The sequence below is a fragment of the Lissotriton vulgaris genome, chromosome 1_1, assembly GCF_964263255.1.
Source record: "Lissotriton vulgaris chromosome 1_1, aLisVul1.2, whole genome shotgun sequence".
Lineage (NCBI taxonomy): Eukaryota > Metazoa > Chordata > Amphibia > Caudata > Salamandridae > Lissotriton > Lissotriton vulgaris.
This window is the reverse complement of record NC_141685.1, coordinates 1,704,157,275-1,704,184,387: the sequence shown is the minus strand read 5'-3', so window position 1 is coordinate 1,704,184,387 and position 27,113 is coordinate 1,704,157,275. Positions and strand designations below refer to the sequence as shown.

Sequence of the window (27,113 nt, the reverse complement as noted above, 5' to 3'; positions counted from 1 at the left end):
AAATTGTGCTGGAGGTAAACCTCGTGCGTGCTGGGAGCCACGCTTTCACTAGGACCGCAGCTAGAAGGCTGCCAAGTTCAGACGGAGATTCTTGACTCTCCAAACTGATATTTTTGCGGAAAGCATTTCTACTAACACAAGTTACTCGCAAGGTAGTTGAGGACTTCGGGATGTAGTGACTCAAAGAAGGAAAGGATTTTAGTGATGCCTGACATTTTTACCACCCCGGGACCCTCATGCTTCGGGCAGGAACAATCCTCATTAGAAAGCCCATCTTAAACAATGAGGTGCTTGCAGTGATGGGATACCTGTGGCAGAAGGGTGACGAGAAACATATGGTCAGGGATGCCCGCCACCCCTTCCACCACCAATCCCAATGGTAGGAGACAGACACAGTTTGAACTTTTGGAAGGCAGGGGGGCCTCACGACCCCCCCGGCCGTATTTATTAAAATATGAAACAAAATTTAAAACTTTAAATTAAAAACGTTTCATGTATCATGTACAAAATTCAACTTTCATTACACTTGATGAAGACAGGTATTCAGGCTAACCTTAACAAATCTCTAATACAAAGATTTTCCTAACCGAGTCTAACATCATGACATAATGCATTTGCATAGGAATTTTGTACATTCTATCGTTAGGGGCCAACGGCAAGGTCTTAACCGGTGTCAGATCCCTATCACCAAATTCCCGCCCTCACGTGTGAGTGGCGCATGCACAGAGGGCTTTACCCTCATAGACAACTGTAACTTCCCTTGTCATGGGGGCCCCCTTTCACTCGACGCCATTTTAAGGTCGCCCGAGTTCCCGTGCGGGGTATCCGTAAGAAGGACAGCGTGAACTCCCCCCCTTTCCCCGCACTCTCTTCCGCCGGAGCGGATATCCGGCCCGTGGGAAATTCGTGGGAGGGACATATAGCCGCCTCCCCCTGGGAGGGGCCTATGGCCGTCTCCCCCTGGGTGACCCATCCATAATGGGTGCCGCCCCCCCCGTGGGAGGGGCCAATGGCCGCCTCCCCCCGGGCGCTCCCATCCATAATGGGTGGCGCCCCCACTAGGGACCTTGAACTCACTGCTCACCGATCATGACCTTACCGCCACAGGCCAGATAGTTGACCGACTATCTGGTTCCCCCACACCTCCTATAGGTCATGTCTCCTCAATCCCACTAGCCAGGCTATCATGTCCCCTATCAATAAGTCATTCCCCACCCTGGACAGGTGTACCCCATCGTCTGAATAACAGTGGTCCCCCCAGATGCACCCATGAGGTATGCTTTGAAGATGAGCAGAGCAAAACAATTTCTCCATTTTATTGTTGACCCTCTTTAATGAATGGTTCAACGCTATCGTGGACAATCCACCCCTCCATACCCTCCTCGGGATCATGTGTGACCACGCTATCGTGCACCCCGGAAGCCTCTTTGCTAACGAACTAACTTCTGAAAGTATGTGCTGGATTAAAGCCCGTCTGCCCAACCTTACCAAGTCATTGCCCCCGACATGCACTATGACTATTGATGGCGGTGACCTGTGCCGCCCTAACAATTCTTCCACAAAACTTTGCAGTCGGTCAATACATAGGCCGCCCTTCCCATGGAAGGACACACTGAAACCATATTCCTCAGATGTGTGGATCGCATCACCTGTCTTGAATATGTCTGCGGCACGCCTCACGTATGAGTGGCCCACGACCCAGACCACTCGTCTTCCATTCCTTGATCCTGAAGTGGTGGTTAGCTGATACTGGGCCGGTCCCAATTTCCGCCCTGCGTCACAGGCTCGTGAAACTGTAATCCAAACAAAAGACAACAAGCGTGAGTGTACTTCTTCAGTAACTTACAACATGTGCAGGCGCACGTACCATTTGAAACAATTCGATGACCAGCAGCCTAATTGTTTAACATTGTCTGCCTGCAGACCCCCAGCCGTTGCTTCTGTAGCGGCTCCTATCCTGAATTAATGAGTCCCAAAATCACTCCGGTTCAAGCCTGCGGCTGCAATCGTGATTGCCAGCACCCTCTGGAACTGAAACTTTGTTAACGGGGTGCCGTCAGCGTGCCGCAGCAATGCCCCCGCCATGACGTCACCCTTTGCTGTAGGTAGGCCTCAACATGCCTTACTGGGCAACAGGGACTACCCAGAGTGCGCTGCAACACAATGCTATTCCCCTGGGCTCCTGGTCTGTCTTTGACCTGGCTATCGTGATTAGCAGGGAATCCCCCTTCACTTGCACGTGGTCCCTGTGCAGACCCCCATCGACATCTCTCTTGTTGGCAGCCACTAGTTCGCTTACCTGCAGGGCCCCATAGAGTGCCAACGCAAAAGCTGCCCGGAATAGGACGACCTCACTAGGTGAGGAGCATGTCTCCTCTAGTTTAGACAACAAGGAGGTCAACCTGTCAAAACCTATCGGGTGCCTGGTATCCTTCTTGCGACCCTCTAGGCGCCGCCAGCCGCGCAGCACCTTTCTGACTATAAAGGAATCCGTCGGGTCCCTAATCCCCTGGAGCTGAGCCATAAACGATATGGCTGCCTTATACCGACTGGCGGTTGCCACCGACCGGCCCTCCTCATGAAGTGCCACTAAAATTGGGTAAAGGACCCCTCCTGACCCCATCTATGTTCCCATGCAGGGCCCAAAAAGGCGCAGTATGAGCGGAACGCCCCTTCATAAGCTTTTCTTGTCCTGGGCACTAAACTGGCTGCCACAAGGTTTTGTAGTCCGGGGTGCTGATTTGCCATAATGCTTCGGGAAATGGCGCTGCCACTAGCTCCGCTGAGGGTAAACAATCCCTGAAAGCCTGCATTTTGAAACGAGAGAGTGCATCAGCTGCATTATTTAGTACTCCCGGCACATGTTTTGCCCTGAATTGCACATTTAGCTTCAAGAATGTCAACACAATTTCTTTCAACAATCGCAATATCCATTTGCAGCGTGCTGCCTGCTGGTTAATGCATTCAACCACAGTCATGTTATCAGACCAGAATATCACCGAGTGGTTTCGGAACTCTTCTGGCCAGGCCGACAACGCTACCCAGATGGGGAATAGCTCTAGAAAACCAATGTTGCTCGTCAAGCCACTTGTTTCCCACCATGCTGGCCATTTCTGGGCCGACCAACGGTTACCAATAATCGCGCCAAACCCCTCACTGCCCGCAGAGTCAGTTCATAAACCTAGTTCTGCTGACGAGGTCGGGGCTTTGCTCCAGACTACTCGGCCGTTGAAATCCGCCAGAAATGCTAGCCAAATGAGCATGTCCCGGCGAACCTCTGCCGACAGCCTCGTACGATGGTGCCCCTCCTTTAGGCCAACCATGGCCTGGGCAATTGATCGGGAGAAGGGGCGAGCCATCGGTATAACCCTCAATGTAAAGTTAAGCTGACCCACTGTTTGCCGTAGTTGGTGCAGTGTCACTTTGTTGTTCCAGAGACATTGCAACAAAGATGCCCTGAATTTGGCGATCTTCTCCACCGGCAAACGGAAGCAACCCTCCACGGAGTCTAGTTCGATACCCAGAAACTCCAGGGAGGTAGTCGGACCCACCATCTTACCTGGCACCAATGGTACCCCGAAACCCCGCATGAGCATGCAGAAATCCCGCAATGCCCGTGCACAGTCCCGAGAGCCCGCTGGGCCGAGAAACAGGAAATCATTGAGATAATGCATCACATGTTGGTGCCCTGAGGCCGTTGAGAATACCCACTCCAGAAATGAGCTAAACATTTCAAAATAGGCACACGAAATTGACCAACCCATCGGCATGCACATATCTATGTAGTACTTCCCCTGAAATGCAAAACCCAACAGGTGCTGATCCTGGGGATGCACCGGAAGCAACCTAAATGCGGATTCAATATCTGATTTCGCTAACAATGCACCGGGGCCTAGGCGATTCAACATTACCACTGCATCATCAATGATGCATACCTCACACTGCAAATGTCTGCATCGATCGCCTCAATAACGGAAGCTCCCTTTGGTGCAGATAAATTATGAATGAGCCTGAATTCTCCCGGCTCCTTCTTGGGAACTACCCCTAATGGGGAACACACAAAATTGGCCGTTGGTGGTTCACCGAACGGTCCTGCAACCCGCCCCAAGAGAACCTCTTTAGCGATTTTTCTGGCGGCCACCGCCGGGTTGTGCTTAACAGACAGTTGGTTTCTGCATGAGGGGGCCCCCGAAAATCACCCGCCGGGATCCTGAAGCCATACGAGAAGCCATCTCGTAGGATCCCAGCGGACACATGATCAGGGTATTTTTTCAGCCAGGGAGTCAAAGCCAGAATATCCACGGGCGATTGTTTGGACCGCCGTGGTACCGTGTCAATCCTGTTTGGTACCCCCTTTCCCTCCTGTACTATTGCCTCTAGATCTGCAGCTAGTCTCGGGGTGAGAGGTATTACCACAACCTGCGCAGGCATGCCTGAACCTACATGTTCCCTGCGGCCTGCTACACGTTCCTTTGTTGAAACCCCAACATACCCCTCGCTTATTCCCATTCCCGCCCGATCTAGACTGAGTATCTCCCCCGTAGGTTGGTCGAAAGGGCTGTGGATGCTTCTGCTGAAAGGCCCTGGAGCCGTTTGCACTCGACCCTGATCCACCCGCTGCACCCGGCAAGAACTGCGCATGCCAAGATACAGTATCCAAACAATCCCAAGTCAATGTTTCATTAAACTCTTTCGCTTTTCTGAATGCCACATCATATCCTTTCCATTCTTCTCCTCCATACTTCTCATGGAAGCCCGTGATCCTGCTCTGGTAGCAAGCAAGGTCTCCCAACAGTTCTGGTGTTCCCTCACCCATAATTGCTACAAAAATAGAAAAGGCCCTGATCCAGTTCATCATAGACTCTTCTACCCTGAATTCTGCCATTTTTGCCCTCCATACACTGGGGTGCCATAAATCCTTCTGAGTCTTGGCATATTCTAACTCACGATTGTCTGTCAACAATGAAAACATATTAAAATATTTGTTTGCCCACACCATTTCTTTAATTGCCATAGGAACATGTTGCGCCAAGTATTCCCTCCTTGAGGGTACAGCGCCCTCCCCCATTATTGGGAGCAATCTCTTACCGGTCTCTGTTGTACCTCCGGTCGTGTCCGTCAACTTATTCCGGTTTTCAACCGCGGCCACGGTCACCACCTGTGGAGAAATAGAAGGCACGTTTGCTGCCCCAGCGCCCCTTGTCTGCCTGAGCTGCTGGACAATCTGCCTAGCTTCTTCGGCTGGGCCTTCCACAGCCGCGGATCCCCCCGCTCCCTTCTTCAACCAGAGTAACACAGCCGCCAACTGAAGCGCTAGTTCGGGAGGCATTTGGTCCTTATCCAGCGGTGTGATAACCACGGGGATTGGCAATCCCCCGTCCGGTGTAGGAACCGGGCTGGACGCTGGTGCTACTGGGACCAGCGGGACCTCCATCGGGACTGGGGCCTCGCTAGGACCCGCTTTCCCCTTCCTCTTTTTCCCCTTATCCCCCCCTGGGGTAATGTTTGGCAAAGCAGGCCCCACGATCCTCTTAGGTCGCCCTGAGGGCCCTGCCTGGGCCTCCACTTGTTTCCGGAGGGCCGCTAGGCCGCGACCCAGCTGGTCTACTTTACCGAATTTCCTGTCCATCGCGACACTTGGTTCACTAGTGTGCGCAGCATTCGTTCCATCTCGGAGCTCTTTCCACTCTTCTTACCAGGCATATCTGCGTTCTGTTTTTCTCTGCCTGTTTTCCAGTAGCGACTCGAACTCCTGCTACACCTTGACCACTGAAACAGAAAAAACAATGATTACACATTCAAAAACTGCAGCTTGTTCCCTTGAAGACTCACGATCGACGAGTGGTGCAGCCTTCAGAGCGCAGGAACAAGAGGACGCCTGCCTGGATTCCCGCGCCTTTTATCTTGCAGCGGGAAAGCAGGGCAGCATCCCCAACCCGCCCAGAAGTGCATGGACTTCCGGGCGAGTGTTAGGACAACCCTTTTAGGCAGCTGGGGCGTGCTCCAACCGCGCCACTATGGGCATACCGGCCGGGACACGCCCCCCGCCCGCAAAGGTTTCCCGGGGGATCGGGGCACCCAGCCATACATTCGGGGTGACCGAGAGGTCTCCCCTTTCCATAAATGCTGTGAAATCTCATCTATAAACTGGAAGAACCGTGAACATCTTCCTCTTCAAGCAGACGTTCTGCAGTCAATATACGCTAAACGATTCTAAAGTCATTAAAGTTAATATATATGAAAAAATCTGTCCCATTCTATGGAACAGCAAATAGAGGGGCTGTTTTTAACTAATGTTAATCTGTGGGTCTGTGTCGTTGACAGAACAGAGCAGCGCACCATTACAGTTGAATTTCAGGGCTGGGACCAGTGGGGTTGGGAGCAAACCAGACCCTACGTCCAGACCCACTGCAAGGGCCAACCCTCTTGTAAATTAGTATTTTCACGAAAGTGGCTAATAATATTTACTTACAATACATGAGCCTTGTGAGAAAATATGCATAAAATATGGCTGAATCTCTGAAGTTTATCAACCTTCCTTTTTTTCGTCGTCTAGGTGGAAATCAGTCTTCAGAGCAGTTTCCAACCAGGGATGAAGCTAGAAGTAGCCAATAAGAGCAACCCAGACACCTATTGGGTAGCCACAATCATTACCACCTGTGGCCAGCTCTTACTCCTTCGGTACTTTGGTTATGGAGATGATCGCAAAGCAGACTTCTGGTGTGACGTCATGACTGCTGATCTTCATCCAGTGGGATGGTGTACTCTGAACAACAAGGTGCTGATGCCACCAGATGGTAAGTTTAGATATACTTACATAAAGCAGTTCATTCGAAGTTTTTTTGTCATTTAGTAATTGTGATATTGCTATGTTGGTGCTCTAGGAAGCAATTTGAAGTGGGAAGTGGGGTGGGGGGGTAAGCACACCATCGCAAGGAAATAAGATTAAAAAAGTTAATTTATCCATGCACTTACCAAATACGAGAGTTATAAACGTTAAATCGCCAGTGGCTTGAGCAATTTAACACTATCATCCTAGAATGAAAGACCCTTACTCTTCACCAGATTTTCGGAGTTCTCATGTCCACGAATTTTAATAGTTTTTTTGTAAAGCGTGACAGGTTGACTATTCTCCTTGCTTGTATAGCTACGGTGCAATAATATACTGACAGGTTGACTATTCACCTTGATTGTATTGCTACTGTGTAAACTTACAGGTTGACTATTCACCTTGATTGTATTGCTACTGTGTAAACTTACAGGTTGACTATTCACCTTGATTGTATTGCTACTGTGTAAACTTACAGGTTAACTATTCATCTTGATTGTGTTGCTACTGTGTAAACTTACAGGTTGACTATTCACCTTGCTTGTATTGCTACTGTGCAATAAAACACTGACAGTTTGACTATTCACCTTGACTGTATTGCTACTGTGCAATCATATACTGAGTTAAACGTGGGACATTTTTTATTTTAGATACATATGTAGACATTGTGGATATTGATAGTAGGGAAACTAGGTTCATCAAGTCCGCTATTTTTTGTAACTATTTACAAACATAGAACTTTATAGGCTAAGATTGTCTCTGGTCTGCCACTACTATTGCTTCCCTGTTAGTCCTATTCCTTTTCTGTGACTTTCCTGTTCAAAAACCCCGTTGATGGGTTAGTTTATGTATTTACTTCCTTAACTTAAAGAGATTCTCTTTAACTCCGCCGGGTTTTTCCAAGACATTCCTCACTCATCTCTAAGCCATTTATTCAAGAACCACTCAGAGCCTGGAATATTCTAGTCACTTCTACACCGTATTTATATCCATGATGTGTTTGTATATAATTTGTTTTTTCTCCCACATATATTGGCCTTTGTTTCATCGCTCTAGTGGCTCTGTCTGTGTGGCCCCATTTGAAGAGTTCATTACTGGGCCTCTAATGATTGAATAAAAAGATGTATACAGTGATAAAACAGAATGTAGTTTGTCGTCTGTTCCTCATACCTGTCCTTGAGTTATCCAAAGCACCCCTCTTCTCTAGAGTGTCTTTTACACGCTGCTTGCATACTTTATTGTTGCAATTAATCACTGATTTTTTACTATTTCTAATGCCCTCCAATAACATCTTTTTCCAGTTCTCAGAGGGCGAGGAATTATCTGCACCAAGTGCAACACTATCCCACTGGCTACATTTATATTCGTGTTTCGTTATTTGCCAATCATATCAAACTTACATAGAATGGTACATAGACACCTAGTGGTCGATAACAATAGCAAAACACAATCGAGGGAAAGCTTGTGCGATGTTCCATGATAATTCCAACGGTTATTAGTATGTCAATGTATGGCTTAAAGATTGATTGCAATGCAATTACCTGGGAGTGTGTTTCCTATTCCCGATCCTGCAGGCTGGGGATCTAAAATAAGGAAAAGACCACTGGCAAAAAACGTTTCAAAAACACAAGTATCTTTCGTATGTCTTGGAATTTCAAATGGTTCTTTTCTATGCAGCAGAACTGCAGAGCTATTTCTTAATGTAGACTTCCTGAACTGCTGAGCCTGACCACCATTGGATGATTGTTAATTATGATGCAATATGTGGGCCAGATGCCGAAAATGGAAGGATGTCAGCCTGGCGGGCTTTCTAAAGCTTTTTATGAATGGATTTAGGACGGTGGTTGTTAGTTAAGGGACTGTGGCTTAGTGAGGAATGAGAGTGCGAAATACAGAAAGTGATTGATTCTTGAAAAGGGGTGGAGGGGTGAGGTCGTTACTAAGCACTCAGGTTGTGCAGGGATCTGTGATTTAATTTGTCGAGCAAAGAGTTTGTATAGTAATTTGTTGTGCTGTACAAGCCAGCCTGATTTAAGACAGTGTGGGGTGGAGGATAACCAGCAGAGACCCTGGGTGAAATTTACAGTTTTCTCTAAAAATTCAGTTTTCTGATAACTTTTTAAATGTTCTTAAATCTCTACTGATTTTACCAAATTATTCTTAGGACTCAAATGCTTTTTAGTCGTGGGTGTCACCTTCAAAGATGTAGTGCTTCCTTCCCCACCCCTTACAATGAACACATAAATGCATTATTGAGTATTTGACCTATGGTGGCAAGCCCTTATTTTATCCCACTGCCCTTCCCTCCTCAGGGTGCCATCAGTGAGGTGGATGCACATTAATCACACTTGAATGCTGAGCAGGCATCCACATGTTTTGTCCTGCTTGCCATTCTGATATGCTTTTCAGGATAGATGGCAGAGCTCTCTAGCCTAGACCAACCAGCCTTCATTGCCGCCTAAAAATTAGTTTCTTTATTTTTTTGTCTCCCCTTCCATGCCATTGACTTCTCTATTCATATCATCCTTTTAAGTATTCTTTATATTAGGTCTTTAAATTGTTTATGTGCCATAGGTACCAGAATTCACTTTGAAAGAAGCATTTATCTGTCTTTTACAATTGCAGCTTTTAGATATGGGTATCGAGGCTCTATTCTCCCTATGTTTCACCTCTGTCTTTCTTTAGTTACAAACAAACGGTACACAAAAGGGAAACAGATTGCAATGTGCATGGCTGTCATTCTGCCAGTCTGAGTCAGGTCAATTCCAGATTTTTCTAGGCTGACCATGTCACTGCTCCAGCCTGCCTCATCTCCCGCTTTACCAACTCGTCATAGGGTGTGGTGGGCTTATAAAAGCCCCACTGATACCACCCCACCCTGTTAAAATTTGGAAACGGGGGGAGTTAAATAAGCAAGCGGCTGTGGCCAGAAGAGAGCTGGAGCTTTCCCAGTGCATCAGAAGCACGTGTATGACCTGATGGCACATTCTCATGCTGTAAACAGATGATGCACTGTGTGGACGTGAGGTCTCAGCCTCTCGCTTCTAGTATTGTGAGACCCAATACCCACACTTTCATAGTCAGGACAGACAAGGGACTCACCAGGTGTGTTCAAGGCTGCTCTTGCCTGCTCCCCTCAAATTTCCTGCATATACAATCTGTAAAAACTGAATATACATTCTAAATAATGAGTATGAAAGAAAAATCTAATGAACTGACCATGTGACACAACATGATAGAACATTCAGTGTTTATCGCAATAATTGTTTGCTTGTATACCATTTTATGTTGATGAACCGGTTAGTCACCAGTAATCTTCATTACTCCAAGTCTAGGTCTTCCTTGTTACAGTCCTGACAGTGGAGTTCATCTCTTGGTCTTGCAGATAATGCTTCCCGAAGCTCAACATTTATACTTCTTCCAATATGGCCACCCCTTTCCCAGCAGTCTTGAAATACCTCCCTTCTGGGATGGGACGTCCCGTATTAATAATAATTAAGCCTAACCTGATCCAGTAGCCTTGTGCTGACAGAGACCCACAGATGGCTCCCCACCTGATCATGCTTGCTTTGTTTGTTACAGTTACAAATGGAGGCAGGGTCAGTGAGAAACTCCTGTTGACATAATCTGGAGATAACCACCACTGAAGATCCTGAGAAATCTCTGTTGTACTCGAAATTTTGGGAGGAAGGGGACCAGAATTGGAGCAGATGGTGTACTAGAGGATACAAATAAAGCTGAGGCCTAGATTTTGTTGAACAGGTGAGACAAATGTGTACTCAACCTGGCCTTCCTGTCCTCTGGAACAATAAACTTGACCAATGTCTTTGCATAATAGAGCTCCAATGACTTGGAGGTGTTGAGATGGGTGAAATGTGTTTTTGTGACATTCGGAAGGAACCTGTGATCTTGAATCAGGTTGCAGGTTGCAGACTTATCACAGGTCTTGTTCTGCCTGGAGGAAAAGGGAAAAGGTAATTAGCCAATCATTCAGATATGGAAACACTTATATCCCTTTAGAATGCAGAATTCCAACCAGAGGTGCCAACAGCTTTGGAAAGACCCTTGATGCAGAGGCTTTCTGAAAAGGAAGGACACAATATTGAACTGCAAATTGGAGGAGCTGTTGGCATAATTGATGGATTGACACATGTAAATAGGTGTAGGACGTGGCCTTTTTGACTGAAGTTCCCTAAACCTCTTGCTTTCCCCCTAGACCACTTTCCTGACATAGAGTAGCCACTTTTAGATGCTTTGCCATTGCTGATCAGTGTCAAAGCACAAGTGTTCCCTGTATAAAGTGTAATGATAATTAGTTGGCCATGATTAGTATGTTTGCCTTACTAGTAAAGTCCCTAGTGATGTGCACTGTGTGTGCCAGAACTAGTAATGCATAGGCGCGCGCAGAAGGGAACTCAGGCCTGCAGTGTTGGGCCTGCGTGCAGTTTGCTAAGTTACCAGCAAACTGCACCATGTTGTCCTGACAAGTGCAATAACTTGTCAGGCCTTACTTTCCCTTTTTCATACACATTGGGTACACCTACTGTAGGTCCCGGCTAACTCCTGGGCAGGGTGCAGTGTAAGTAAAAGGCAGGACTTATACTAAGGTGTGTGTTATGTCTTGACAGTGAAAACACTCCATTTCGTTTTTCACTGCTGAAAGGCTATCCTGCCTATAAGACAGAATGGGAGAGGCTGGGTGTTGTGTTTGTTAGCCTAGTTTCCTATAAGTTTAAAATGGAGAGGGGAAGTTTAGTATATGAGCTCAGTGTCATAACACATCTTTCTGTGAAAGTAGTTTTGTCACTGTGTGTTCAGAAACCACTCTTTTAGAAAGTGGCTGAGTTGTGTGCTTTAAGCATTTCTGTGTGTCTCTGCTGAATGTGGATTCGCTGTCTGGAACTGAGAGGTCTTGACCCAGGGAGGGGTTGAGATGGCACCAGGCTGTGCTGCATCTGGAGAGAAGTTGTAGGAGAAGCCCGGGAGGTGAAAAGACCTGGGCTGGTGCTATATATAAACCAATTGACCCATCTCCTACTGAGTGATTTATGATCCAGACCCCCAGTATCAAAGGGAAAAAGGTGACACTGGGAGGGAGATACCCGGAACTGATTTAGGAAGGGGTCAGGGATCTCTGAGCACAAAGAACTTCAAAGACATAAGGGGTATAACTAAGAGAACTGAAACCCATAGAATTTGGTGTAGTTCTGAATGGCGAAATGGACAGGTCGAGTCTGCAAAGGCTTTGACCTCTGTCGCGGTCAAGAAGAATCTCTGCCAAGGAAGAATTTGCGGTGGAGACTGCTGGATAGGACTGACCCTTGCTTTGTGATCTGGGGCTGGCCTGCAGTTTGTAGCTTTTACCAAGGAAGAGACTGAAGGGACATTGCAGTGGGTGGTGTCCCCGCCTTCTTGAACAGGACTGTGCTTTGTGCTGTGTCCTGAACACCATGGGCCCAAGGTGAGCTGGCTCCCTGTTTGGAAACACAGAAACATAAAAGTTTCCGGATAAGTCCCAAGCAATGCTGTGTGTGTGTGCTTTTGCAGCTTGAGACCCTCAGAAGTTGGCCTTGTGATCATGGAAAACAGGAGTAAACTGAGTCTCGGATGCGCAGGGTGCATGTCGTGGTGCAAGCCAAGGTGGTGGTGAAGAGCGCCTGGTCGTTGTCTGCACCGGGAGAAGAGAGGTGACTCGGATGCGCAGGGTGCGTGTCATGGTGCAACAAAGGCGCTGGTGAAGAGTGCCTGGTCATCTTGTGCACCGGGACAAGAGGTGAGACTCGGACAAGCAGGGTGTGTGTTGTGGTGCAGTCAAGGCGTTGGTGAAGAGCACCTGGTCATCATGTGCACCCGGACAAGAGATGAGACTCGGACATGCAGGGTGCATGTTGTGATGCAGCCAAGGTGTTGGTAAAGAGCGTTTGGTCATTGTGTGCTCCAGAAGAAGAGGTGAGACTCGGACACGCAGGGTGCGTGTTGAGGTGCAAGCCGAGGCGTTAGTGAAGAGTGCCTGGTCATCATGTGCACCAGAGAAGTGGCGAGTCTTGGACGCGCAGAGTGCATGTCTAGGTGCAACAAGCGGTGCTGGTGAGGAATGCCTGGGTAGTGTGTGCACCGAAATCAAAGTAAGTCACCACACTTCAGAGTGCGGGTGTCGCTGTCCACTGAGACCGCCGGAAGGAGGGCCAGGTCGTTGGGCGTTCCGGAGTGAAACAGTAGCCGCCGGCCCGAGCTTGCCGTACCCATTCACAGAGTTCTGGATCAAGGCCCAAGTCGCTGAAGGAGGAGAGGAGAGTGGGGTTGCGGCCCCCAGGTAACGTGGATCACCATCTGGGGTGGGGTGCGTGCTCGGAGGGACACTCTCTCAGGCTCTCCCTTCTGTCAGCTGCACAAGCCTGTGGCTTTTCACTCGGATCGAGGCCCTTGCCGGCCCAACAAGGGGTACTACTGTGGCGGGAGTGAGAAACTGTACTTTTGTGTCATCATTGATCCATGTTGGGGGCAGCTGTTAACGGAGCACCTAAACTGTTGCATTACACTTTGCAGTATTGATGCTAACGAACAATCGAACTGTCGTATGACGTCTCACCTGATTTGTGCCTGACATGCTTGGTGCGCTACGCAATGTGATATTTTTCCCTTGCAGATTACATGATTGTAAAGTGGCGCTTTGCAATATTTCTTCATCACAAAGTACATGATTAAAACGTGGCGCATTGCATTATTTCTTCATTGCACAGTACATGATTGCAGCGTGACGCATACCTTTGTGGATTCCTTGCACAGGGCATGCTGGTAGTGATACGCATTGCATTATTCCTTCTATTGCAAAGTACATGACCATGGTGCTACGTATGGCATTGTTTCTCTATTGCACAGTACAGGTGGATATTGTTACACATTGCAGTATTTCTTTTCTTGTGTGTTTCTAGCAATATCATCTGCCTAATCTTTTGGAAATGGTTAGAAGTAAGCTTAACTGTTGGTTAGAAGCGGTGGTTGGGATTAGAACCTACCAATCCACCAGAAGGAATACTACCCATTATTATATGTTAGTTTTGTATTGTGCAGTCAAATCGCATATCTTTTTATATAAAGATTATACTTGTTTTATTAAAACTCTTGTGGAGTCTATTTGCGGGGACATCATTGGGTTGCTGTGAGTGTGGTTGCACATACTGTACACTCGCGCCTTGGAGATATGCCTGGCTGCTCGTGCCAAGCTACTGAGGGGGTGAGCAGGGCTATGTCAAACAGTGTCCTTACTTAGCCTAATGTTGAAATGAGGGGTCCGGATCTCACACCTGGCGATAGAGGTGTGGGACAGGGACTCCCTCCTCCAGCATTTGGTGGTGGAGGGGAGGGATAAGGACTCCCACTTCCAACATTAGGTATCCATTGAGTCCTGAGAGGTGAGGAAACACCCCTTCTTTAGCAGTAGCAAGATCACCTGAAGAGAAACCATCTTGAGTACTCACACCCTTTTGACTCCGGACTGGACGGAACTCCCCCAAGGCTTTCTGAACCAAAAAGGAATATAATAGTATCTGTGGAAAAACTCTTTAGGAGGAGCCTGGGTGACTGCAGCCTTGCACAGCAACACATTGATCTTCTCCAACAATGCACAGAGACTAATTGAATTCTTTGGAGGAGGTGTTGGCTTAATTTGTCATGGAGGCAATTGGATGAAATAGATTTTGTAGCGCTCATGCATCTGCCACGGATCAGTGCCAGACTTGCTGAAAATGTAGAAGTCAACCTCCCACTGGAAGCGACTTTGCGCAGTCACGTCTTGTGAGACTGGTATGGTTCTGTTCAGGCAGAGATGGCAGTGGTTGCAGATTGGAACTGGAATGTATCTCATTATCTCATTAGGACGTAAGACAGCAGAGCGGCTGGCGCTTTTCTTAGCATCGTGCAATACCTTTGTTGCCTGCTTAATTGAACATTTTAAAATCGTGAATACTACGTTTTTAACTTGCACTGTTTTTCTTTATGAGCACATTTGTGGGACATTGCAACCAGAGTTGCCTGCATGTTAAATTGCCTTCTCTGCACAATTCAACAACAAATTGTACTGCTTACCTGACACCCCATTCCCGTTCTGCCGCGGGAAATACAGGGCTGTTTTCCACACCATCTGGCCACAAGCCGCCATCTTAGGTGTGGTGGTTGGGGGCGACGCGCTCTAGTTGGCGCGAGTAACGTGACACGAGCCTATTTAGCCCTATGTATTTCCGGAAGCGCAGCGGACGAGCGCAGCGGGCACGACGATGGCGCGCCCGAAGGCTCGCCAAAGGCGAGCCCGTCTGCGCCTGTCCGCGCCGGACCCGCACCCATGGCCCAAACCCCTGCCCCTCACAGCATTCACACATACTCAAGAGAAGGACTAACGAATTTGAGGACTAAAGCCTGTCCGCAAACGCCGCTGTATCGCGAAAATGGCATGCTGGTATCCCCTAAATGCCCAGACTCTGGTGTCATGAAAAATGACCAGCTATCTAAGGATATACCCAATAATCCAAGTCCGGGGATAGTGGCGATAAGGCCATCCAAAATAAGCCCGGATGCTAATAAACTGCTCAAACATAAAATCATGACCTTGAAAAACATCCTTATAAATGTAAGGTCCATGCCAAAACATAAGCACGAGATAGAAGCATTTATTTCTGATAATGGGATAGATCTAGCTTTCCTAACCGAGACGTAGGCCACTGAAACTTCCGAGCCTGACTGGAGTACTGCAGTACCCACAATCTACTCCGTAGTACATGAAAGGGATTCATGGGAGGAGGTATAGCAATAATCTATCATTCTCATTTTAAAATAAGCATCCTCCCACAAGCAGGGTTAGAAGCTGAGTCCATATCCTTTATGGTTAAATATGCTAACCAAATGATATATACTGGTCTTTTGCTTTACAGACCCCCCGGGCCTAGAGGTCCGTTGATCAATGCTTTTCAGACTTTTTTCTAATCCACGTCAGACCATACAACTTTCACGGCATTGGGAGACTTTAATTTCCACCTAGAAGAAAATAACTCTAGGGAAACTACCACTCTTCTAGAGAATTGCTGTAGCTATGGGCTACATCAACAGGTTACAGGACCTACTCACTCGGCAGGGCACACCCTTGATGCTATTTTCACTAATAATAATCATTTAAAAGTTACATCAATCACTCAGGTTCCATGGTCTGACCATGCAGTTATTAATTTCACTCTAACTCTATCATTGACGAATATAAGGCGGAAAACTCTATCTCTACCTAATAAGACTCACCCATTGAAGAAGCTTGAACCTAACTTACTTGCGAACTCACTTGCTAGTAACTTCCCTTCCTTTGCAAACTGCGACAGTAATAGTGGAGCTTCAAAATATCAATGTAATGTAATGTAATGTAAAATTTTATTTATATCGCACAGCAATCGCTCCAATGGAGCATCTAGGCGCTACCTCCGGCAAATTACCAGATGACAAAGTGACTCAGAGTTGGACCAAAAACAAAGGCAAGCATCAAACTAGAGTTCTGGCCATGCTATCTTGCAGTTTAAATATCCAAGTTTTTAATTCTTTGCGGAACTCTGTTTCTTTATCCAGAGTTCTCAGGGCAGGAGGCAGAGTATTCCAAGCCTTTGCACCCAGTACTGCCAGGGACCTTCCTCCACGGGTTTTTAAACGAAACCTAGGAACCACCAGAGTATTGGAGTTTGATGATCGTAGGCTTCTGATTGGGCAGTATCTCTTGAATTTTTTCTGTAGATATAGTGGTCCTGTTTTGTGCATTGCTCGAAATGTTATAATCAAAACCTTGAACAGGATCCTTTTTACAATGGGAAGCCAATGAAGAGCTTTTAATGCCACTGAGGCTGACGATCTTTTTGGCCATTTTAGCACCAATCTGGCAGCAGCGCTTTGCACTAGCTGAAGCCTGTAGGTTACTTCTTTATTTGTGCCAGCATACAAACTGTTGCAATAATCTAAGCGCGACGTTACCAACGCTACTGCAACAGTTTTCCTCGCCTCCAAAGGGAGTATATCAAAGAATTTCCTCAGGCTTTTGATTAAGCCAAAGCACATTCCTGCCACTTTTATTGCCTGCTGCTTGAAGGCAAGATTGGAATCAAACGTGACCCCCAGGTTCCGAGCAACTATGGTTGTATGAGGTGGTATTTCTGCCCTTTCTGGCCACCATTGCCTGGGAATAAAGTCATTATTTGGACCTAGTGGAATGATCTCTGTTTTTCCTGTATTACATTTTAGGTGATTCTTCCGCATCCAATCGAAGGTGGTAGTTAAACATTCCTTGAATGTTTCTTCCCATGACTGGTTGTCTCTATCCGTAACCAGTATTAACTGCGTATCATCGGCATATGCTACTACCTCTATGCCAAAGGATGATATTAGTTTAATCAGAGGCGCAGTGTAGACATTGAATAATGTCGGGCTAAGGCAGGACCCCTGGGGTACTCCCATCGTCTGATGTTTTTCTGTGGAGGTAAATTCCCCCAGGGTTACCACCTGTCTCCTGTCCCTTAGGTAGTTTTCCAACCACTCTAGTACCGTCCCCTTCACGCCCGATGTTTTTAGCCGATCTAATAGGATGGCATGGGAGACCGTGTCGAAGGCCGCCGACAGGTCTAATAAAATCAGGACGGCCTTCTTTCCTTGGTCTAGGGCAGTACGAATGGTGTCTGTCGTGTACAGTAGAGCCGATTCTGTTGAATGCTGGGCTCTAAACCCCGCCTGATTGGGATGCCATATCTCGTTGACTTCTAAGAACATGGTCAGCTGTTTGTTAACCAGTGATTCAGTGATCTTACGTAATGCTGGGAGAAGTGAGATAGGTCGCAGATTGGAAAGAGTTGCAGGGTCAGGAAGGGTTTTTTTCTGTAAGGGTTTCACTGCCGCAAGTTTCCATTCCAGTGGCACATTGGCCGTGGAAAGTGAACGATTTACGATTTCGTTAATCATCGGGTTTACTTCATCTACCATGAGATGCAGGAGTCTTATGGGACAGGGGTCTAATGGGGACCCAGATTTTGTGGTTAAGATTGACTGCATTGTTTCTTCCAGGCTAATTGGGTGGAAGGTTGCTAACTGGTTCATAATTTCATCAGCACTTCCACCTTCTCTACTGGGTTCCAGGGAGGGAATTTCAAAATCTTTAGTTAGACCCTGTACTTTGTCCTCAAAATAATCAGCTATATTTTCGCAGAAGTCTTTTGAGGGTGGAATTTCCTGTGTTAAAAATGTGGGTTTATTAAAATCATTTACAATGTTAAAAATACATTTTTGTTTGTTTTTTGCAGCGACTATGGCAGATTCGTAGTATTTCCTTTTTGTTGATTTAATTCACGCATGGTAGGTGCTTATAGCCCTTTTATATTTACCCCGCTCTTCCGTGCTATAGTTTTTTCTCCATCTGCGTTCTGCTCTACGGAGCTCCCCCTGTGCTATTTTTAATTCTTGATTGTACCATGGAGCTGATTTTTTCTTAGTATTCTGTTTTCGAGTCCTGTCTGGCCGCCCTGTCATATTTTTTAATTCAACCATCCATTCTCTGAAAGTGCTGGGGTCTGAGAACCCTGAGCCTGACCCGGTAGGCTTACTATCCCTAGCCATCTCAATCAGATTTGGATTTGCCATTAAGGCCCTCCATTCTTGTAGGTCAGCCTGGTCGTACTTAACCTTATTATTACATTCCTTAGGGCTCTGAATAGGGAACATGAATGGTACTAGAGCATGGTCTGTCCATGTTTGAGGTATTGGGCAGTTTGTCTTAAGCGATTGCAGATTGGTGGCTATGCAGTCAAGGGCATGACCTGCGTCATGGGTAGCTTGAACTGTCCCAATCTCTAGTCCGAGGACTTCCATTAATTCTTTAAAAGAGACAGCTGCGGTATCGGTGGTAGACTCCAAGTGTATATTCACATCTCCCAATAATGTAAAATTGGAGTATCTGAGCACCAGAGGACTCAGTGCCTCTCCTATATTTTCCAGGAAGTCTTTACATGTACCTGGTGGGCGGTAAATGAGGGCCCCCGCAAATGTCATGGTCTCGCTGATTTTAATGCAAAAACCCATCCCCTACGCCTCCTTTAATTCAGGGAGTTCAATCACCGAACATATATATGCCTCCTTGTGAATTATAGCTATTCCTCCTCCTCGTTTATCTCCTCCTCTGTCTCTCCTTTGCATACTGAAACCTGGTGGCAAGGAATGTACCATATCTGGGACACAGCACGGATTTAGCCAGGTCTCCGTAATAAATAAACAGTCCAAGTTGTCCTCAGCCAATAGATCGAAGACATGCTGGGCGTGTCTAGGTAGAGACCTAGCATTAAGAAGACCTCCTTTAAAAGTATCATTTAGTGCAGGTCTGGAAATAATCTGTGACCAAAGGAAAGTATGGCCACAGTATAGGCAGGACTCTGGGCCAGTCCCTGAGGCGGGGTCTAACCTGTGACAATCATTGTAAGCTGGCCGTAGGGCGAGTAGTGCCTCTCTGCTATAATTTTCTATCCTGTCCTCACCTGCTGCGGTCCAGCCCGACTGCCCGTCCGAGGTGCGGACGGGCGCAGACGGGCTGGACTCAGGCGTGACTCCGGCGTAGGTCCGGCGCGTCCGCTGCACGCGTCTGCTGCGCGGCGACATGGTTGACCGTTTAAATAGAGCGACTAGAGCGCATCAATTGTGGCTTACCCTTGCCTTGGATGAGCTAGCCCCAGTAGAAACAAAAAAACCTAGGATACTCTCAGCTACCGTAAAATGGTCCCCCCCGGAGGTCAAATTGATTAAGCAAAAATGCCGGAGCTATGAAAGACTATGGCGGGCCGATTATAGTCCCCATACGAGAAAGGAATACACAGCTGTCCTACAAGAATATAAGCTTAAAATAGAACAAGCCAAGACGACCTTCTACACTAAAAAAATTCTTGAATCTTCAAACTCGCCAAAAGAACTGTTTAAGACAGTCGCCCATTTAGCCAAAAGCCCCAGGGACGTCATATTTACGCCAGATCAGGACTTTGTGCAGAACTTAGCTCAATTCTTCCAGGAAAAAGTCCAGGCGGTTTATGACGGTCTCTGTTTGTCTTCTGGCAGCGTGGAAATCAGCCATTCAACTGACCAATCATCTGCGGGCCCCCAGAGTGAAGGAGAGTTGGGGGTGCCCGTCATCCTAATAGGGGCCTTGGTATCTAATTGCAAAATGGGGAGCCTCACTATAGCCGTCTTTCTGTTCAACAGAAAAACTCTAATCATAGCATCAATTGGGAAATGGGTGAGTAAAATGCAACGTACAAAGTGTTTTGAAGAGGCTTATGCTAAGCGGGTGGGGGCAACAAAGAAATTTGCAAGGGTCTGGGATCACTTTTGCTGATTGACAACATTTTTGTAAATATTAGTAAATGAAAAAAATCAAAAGCGGTAAAATAGACTTCTTAATTAGTGCCACTCGTCCTATCAATGTCAGAGGAAGATTGGACCATTTATTCAGGAGATTTTGGATCTTGATACTGGTGATTCCATAATTATTCTTAAATAAATCCCTATAATGAGCTGTGACATATATCCCCAAATATCTGATAGGATCAGATTTCATTGCCTGGTATTTTAATTCTTCTGGAAGACATCCCAACCCGGAATTTAACATAAACATTTCTGTTTTAGAAGGATTTATTTTATAACCCCCTATTTGTTCAAATGTCCGAAATTCCATCATAGTAGACTGTATATTTAATTTTTCAGGATCTAAATATAAAATGGCATCATCGGCAAAAAGTTTTAGTTTTGCCATCCCTCCAATAGGGGCTCTAATATTACTATTCGTGCGTGTTCTAATCGCAAGAGGTTCAATAAAAAAAGTAAACAAAAGAGGTGATAAGGGTACAGCCTTGCCTAGTTCCCCGATTTATCATTATTAAGCCTACTTGATCCCCATTAATTTTAATCTGAGCCTGTGCCCCCTGATAAATATTTTTAATCATATTTATGATGGAAACCCAAACCTAAAAAATGCATAAAATAATGAATCCCAGTTAACTAAGTCAAAGGCTTTTTCTGCGTCTACCATCACAATACAGGCAGGGGTATTATTTACATTAAAAGAATCCAGAGCTTGAGTCAAAAAGCGAGTATTAGTTGACATAATTTGACCCGCAAAAAACCCAGTTTGATCCTCATTAATTACTTCCTTAGCTGCGGGAGTCAGACGCAGAGCCCAAATCTTCATAAAGATTTTATAATCAGTATTGAGTAAACTGATTGGATGGTAAGAATTCAAATTATTGGACGGTTTGCCTATCGCTTTTTTAAATTCCGGAGGTACTACTCCGCCCATTTTAATATAGTCAAATAATTTAACCAGAAAAGGGGTTAGCTCCTTCATGAAACACTTATATAATTCACTTGGAAATACATCCTCGCCACAAGCTTTAGCACCTGCCAAAGATTTAATTACTGCCTCTATCTCAGCTGCAGTTATTTTTGTTTGCAGCATAGTTATCAAATTATGCGATAATTTGGGGACTTGAAGTAGTCGAAATAGCCCTCGATCAACTCTTTATCAACCGAATAATTGGTGGTATAAATCTGTTGAAAATGATTTAAAAATATTCGGGAAATTTCCACTCTATCAGTAACTACTGTATTCGATTGATGATCTATCATTTCAACGATGCAAGCGGATTCTTGTCGAGCCCGAGTTGACCAAGAAAGCATCTTGCCCACCATTTGGCTCTCTTCATACACCTTCTGTAAGTAAGTCCGGGAGCTATTTATTTCTTCCAACACGAAGAAATCTCGTAGAGCCTTCCTAGCCTGTTCCAGCATAGTTTGATTTATGGATCCCGCCGGATTAGCACCATCAGTTAATGACTGCTGAAGTTGTGATATCTTATCAAGGCGTTCCCTTGTTTTCTTGGCGGCGGTGGCAATCATCCTCCCACGAGCTGCCGCCTTAAAACCCCCCAAGACTGAAAACATATTGGCGGTGCCTTCATTAATGGAGAAGTACTCTTTTATCCAGACTCTGAATTCGCCAATCCACGCTGGGTCCTGCAGAAGGAGCCGGTCCATCTGCCACTTGGACCTGACCCTTCTGCCAAGACCCAGTTCTATACATACTTTCAAATAGGAGTGATCAGAAAAACCATTAGCGCCAATATCGGCATCATTGAAATCAAAGAGCGTGATAGCAATAGATAATCTATGCGAGATGCATTTTGATGTTGGTGTGAGAAACAAGTATATTTCTGATCAATTTGTTTTAAAAATCGCCAAACATCAATTAGCTGGAAATCATCTATCAATGCATCAAAGAGCTTTTTTGTTTTAGGTTTCAACAGTTTTTTTGCTCTATTGGAAGTATCCAACTTCAAATCCTGAATATAATTAAAATTGCCCCCCAAAACAATTTGACCCGTGACCCCTAATAATAAATTATGTAGCGAACATAATGTGGATTCATCGTCAAATATTGGACCGTAGTAATTAACAAATTTTCAGGATCTGGCTATTTAACGACACTTGTACCCAAATCAACCTTCCTTGAGGATCTCTTTGTTCCTGGAGAAACACCCAGTCAAACTCCCGAGAAAAATAAATCACCAGCCCCCGCATTGCAACCCTGCTGAAGTGATAAAAAACCTTGAAAACATTCCCGGGATATAACATTTTGGGGTATTTGATTTCAGATGAGTTTCCTGTAAGAAAAGAATTTGAGGTTTTAAAGTCACTAACCACCTAATCAATTACTCATTTATGAAAAAAAGAAGAAAAAGAAAAAAAAAGAGATTCCAAGAAGCTCCGCATACTGCAATTCATTTTTCAATAGGTTCCTCCACCATCTCAGAAATTCCGTATAGCAACTGCCAATTTTTTTTCCAAACCCCAACCCACCCTTAGCCAAAAACCCTTCACCCCAAAGGAAATGTGGATACCCCCTCTGTCCACATACTCCACTCCCCCAATTCATACAGGCGCGCTGATATTGCACCTCAAAGTGACCCCTCTCCCCCTCAGTGAAAATAAAAAACTTAGAAGACACCCCCAGAAAGAAAAACGTTTAAATCTTTCAAATATGAAGATTCTATTAATCTTATGGCCTGCAATTCAACTCTCGTGAAAAAGAAGATTTCCTTAAATATGGCAGGGAAAAAAAGACCAATGAAGAAACCAACTAGTCCATTATTTTCCAGCAGAGATTGTCTTAAGTAGCTCCTGTGCATCTTCTAGACGAGTGAATAGCTGAAACTTTCCATGTAGAAGCACCTTAATTTTGGACTGTTGTGCAATCGAAGCTTGTGCCCCTTGAGTCTTAAACAGATATAGTAACTTAACAAACTCCTTCTGCCTCTTAGCGGCCGTTACTGACATGTCAGCAAAAATTCAGCATCTTCCTCCATTTTTATTTTCAAATTGCCTTGCCCGAATTGCTGAGGAAAAAACGTTTTCCTTTACACAATAATCTGCAAAGTTGGCAAGAATCGTACAACGAAATTTCTCATTTGGCGGAAGATGAGCGGGAGCCCGATGTGCTCTGGTTAATGTTAGATCCCCCGCAAAATCTGGTAACACAGTCTTCTTTATGAATGTTTTCCACCCAAATGAAGAACTGATGTCACCATGAGTACAATATTGCAATGAACTCTAGTTGAACATGAGGCGTTATTTTTTCCAGTGCAATCATTGGAAAGTGACATATGAATAAGATTTCAAATATGAACAATAGCTAGAGTCCAAATGAATAACTGCATTACTACTTCTAGAGTTACTTTTGAACTCAAAGTATATGATGAATTAATCTTGGGAGAATAATTGATTCTTCTAAGCCAGGATTCAGTCAAAACGTAAGATAGCTGATTTTTAGTCAAAATACTTATCTCCAAACAATATTTTGCAGTTGATCTTCAGTTATACAGAGAGGCAAAGAAAAGATGAAATGTCTACTATAGAGTCACAGAGGAGACCATTGGTATACTGATAAAAATAATGTAGTTAGGCCTACTCCTGGAACTTTACAATGTTAAACATTCTACAGCTCGAAAATATTGGACATGCCTGGAACTTTACAATGTTAAACATTCTACAGCTCGAAAATATTGGACATGCCCTTTGAGAAAGAGAGATAATACGATATTTAGATTTAGAGTTGTACTCTTTTATTTCAGTTAGGCAACCAATCGAAAGAGGACTGATCTTCCTTCCCAATCCTGGCAATGCGGGGCTGTGGGCTGCACATTACAGGTGGGCGGAATTTCCCATTCCAACCATGGAATTGGTGTAATTTTGGCCACTCCACGTTACTGTCTAACGCGGAGTTCTGGCCTAATTCCGCCACTTGCCTCCTGTTGGAATTTGTCTCCTGTGAGGTTCCAGAATATGTGAGCTGTTGAGTGTGAGCAAGAATTGGTAGAGTGGATTTCTAACATGGGCATTCGCCGGCGTTCGAAAGCAGTTGCAGTGAGAGGGCCACCATTCGAGTAGATTTGCTGCAGCTTGAGTAGATTTTCTACTTGAGCGGCAGCAAAAACTACTCGGGTGGCTGCACGCTCTTTTGCAACACATGATGCAGTTCACACTGATTTTCAGCATTGCTCACGCTACCTGTGCTGCACTGCAACATATGCTGCATATTTTCCGCCTGTTGGCTGAATCTTGCCCAATTTTCCTGTTTTCTGCGGAATTCCTTTGAGTGAAACTCAGTGCATTCTGCCTTATACTACTGCAAATATGGGAATATGGAAGCATGATAAAAATGTAGGCATGATTTATGAGAAGAAATGTGCAGGTTGTCATCCTGTTGAAGATCACTAATAACATTGGAAAAAAAAAATAAAGATCATTGGGGAAGAGAGTCCTTATTGTAAATTGGAATCATATGCACAGTGAGGGAATAATGGAAAGGTTCAAGGACAATATAATTTAGTTTGTTAAAAAATAATAAAGGTTGTTGAATAGAATATTGATGTTCGAAGAACTTGTGAACACAATGTAGAGAGGATTTTCATCAGAGCAAGAGTGTGACTATGCCAAAATAGTCTTGCTGAGTTACCGAAATCATCATGATTAGTCCTTACCAGTGAATATCTGGGGGCAGGAACCTTTAGAGATTTATTTGGGGTATTGGCAAAAACATTTAAACCATTATGTGGCATGCTAGATATTGTGTGAGATGAGTTGTGTGGGTATTAAGAGTGAGTAAGGACATTTTTCTGTCAGAAAAGGGATACGAATCAATTAAGCCATGAAGTTATTGAAAAGGATCGAAGCGGTAAGGGGCTTGGGCATAGAGGATGATTGCAGTCAATTTGGGAGTCGAAAATAAAATAAACAGCAAGATTAATATTTGGGCACTGTGGATGGAAGATATTGCTCTTCTTTAAAGATTAAGCAAGTGGTGCTATCCTTGGAGAAGGAGTGAAAAGATGCAAGTGAGGTAAGGTAAGGTAGAATGAGGGATACTGGTAAGAGAGAAGAGGGTAAAACCAGTGTAAAGTTCACAGTGGAGTGGAATGAAGGGGTAAGTGTGAAGGAGACATATTTGGCGTAAATAGATTTTCCCGGGAGACTAGTTCTGTTTGAAAAAGGATGTGAAATACTTTTAGGTTTATTGCAATTCAGATTCGAAATATTGACTTAATTACTGACTACTAGCCACCACATATACACCCAAGAGTGTCGATCGTGGGATATGCAGTTGCCTAGCAATATCCCTTTCTGCTGATATATAGCCCCAAGCCTCTGTTTTGAGCCTTGAAATACTTGACCCTTTTTCATTGTACAAAGTCGATAACGATTATTGTTACGTTGGAAGGCAAGGGAATGAGAGCTCCGAATAAATAATTTTGCCCCCACCTCCTGGTTCATGACCATTCAGATGAGGCAGGCCTTACCTTTCTGAGTGTTGCCAGTGAAACAGATTAAATTTATCGCTTGGCGATATAGCACAGAATCTGGGGGAGCCGGCACTGTGCCTCCCATGAAGGTATTACTGTGAGTGGAGTCCGATGCGAACATTTCGAAAGTGATGGGGGAGCTGAGGACCTGACAGCAGGAGCTTTAATGCGGCTGAGAGGAATACTTTGAACCAGGGCACAAGTCGTAAAAAAAGAAGTGGTGGGACGCTGTCACCGGAAGTGACGTCGCGACAGGAAGTGACGTCACAAAAGGTGCCAAGCTCCTCGTCCCAGAGAGGCCAAAGAGTGAAGTCCAGCTGTTTGGCAGGGGGGACAGCGTCCCCCCGGTAAAATAAGTGGGGGGGTGCCGTTCACCCACGTGGTACCCCGACTCGAGCCCTGCTTTGAACGGCAACGACCAGGAGGCACTAAGGGGGCATAAACATATGGCAGTGCATGCCCGGAACAGCGTCCCTGAATGCGGGGCCAGGTGGGAGTGAGAAGTCTTATATTGCCACGGAAGAGCAGAGTGTGACTACCAGCTGGGTGGTGCGAACCCGTGGACTTTATCCGCCATCTGGCTGTGAAGACCACTGATCCCGCGGGCTAGTGGGAACACGCGGATGCACTAATAGGACTCGGGCCGAGGGGGAACAGCTATGTGATAATGGGAGTGGTTCCCTGGTACGCAGATTTGGCGCAGTGACCAGTGAGGAGACATACGCCCTTAGGGCCTGATGCATTCAACTATTAACATCATCCCCAGAGCACTTAGTGACCTATTTGACGTGGCCTTGACACACACCAGTGGCTACGTGCCAATCCTTAAAGATGTGTAGAGTCTCTAGGAAAAAAGGATTTGCTGTCCTAGATGTGAGGGATGCTGAGGGGCCAACTGCATACTTTTTGTATGATGCCCAGTGGAGCTACCTCGCTAGCTATGGGGGAGATTGACTTTGGGTTCCCTCCTTTGACTATCACCTACCCAGCCGGACTTCGGGCTAACACGCCTGTGTCTCTCCTGACCTTACCTTCCCCCTTCCCCCTTCCCCTTCCCCCAACCCTTCCCACTCTCAGCTCCTACTCTTTCCTGCTTCTGTCCTCTGCCCTCACATGGCCTTGCCCTTTGTCCCCACCCTGTTTTTCTGTGAACCTCTTCCCTCGCCACTTGAGACTGATCTATTTTGTCTAATGCCCGATGGAGCTACCTGGTTTAACTATAGGGGAGATGGGTCTTTAGACAGACTTCCTTTCGTCTCTATGGTTGTCTCTTCCCTTACCCTCACTCTCTCTCCTCCCCTACCCCCACTACTTTCTCTCTCCTTTCTCTCCTCCCCTAACGTATTGCTGATTGTTTGATTTAATGTTTAACACCTTAGCTG

The 27,113-nt window shown here is 45.7% G+C and overlaps 1 protein-coding gene across 3 annotated transcripts in view; it reads left to right on the top strand.

The window, feature by feature from the left end:
* SFMBT2 (Scm like with four mbt domains 2) overlaps positions 1 to 27,113 on the top strand; it is a 916,952-nt gene that overhangs the window by 281,996 nt on the left and 607,843 nt on the right. For all 3 annotated transcript variants that reach the window (XM_086918957.1, XM_086918956.1, XM_086918958.1), the window contains exon 4: positions 6,557 to 6,797. In XM_086918957.1, the coding sequence (XP_086775083.1) occupies positions 6,557 to 6,797 (241 nt within the window). The remainder of the gene's footprint in view (positions 1 to 6,556; positions 6,798 to 27,113) is intronic.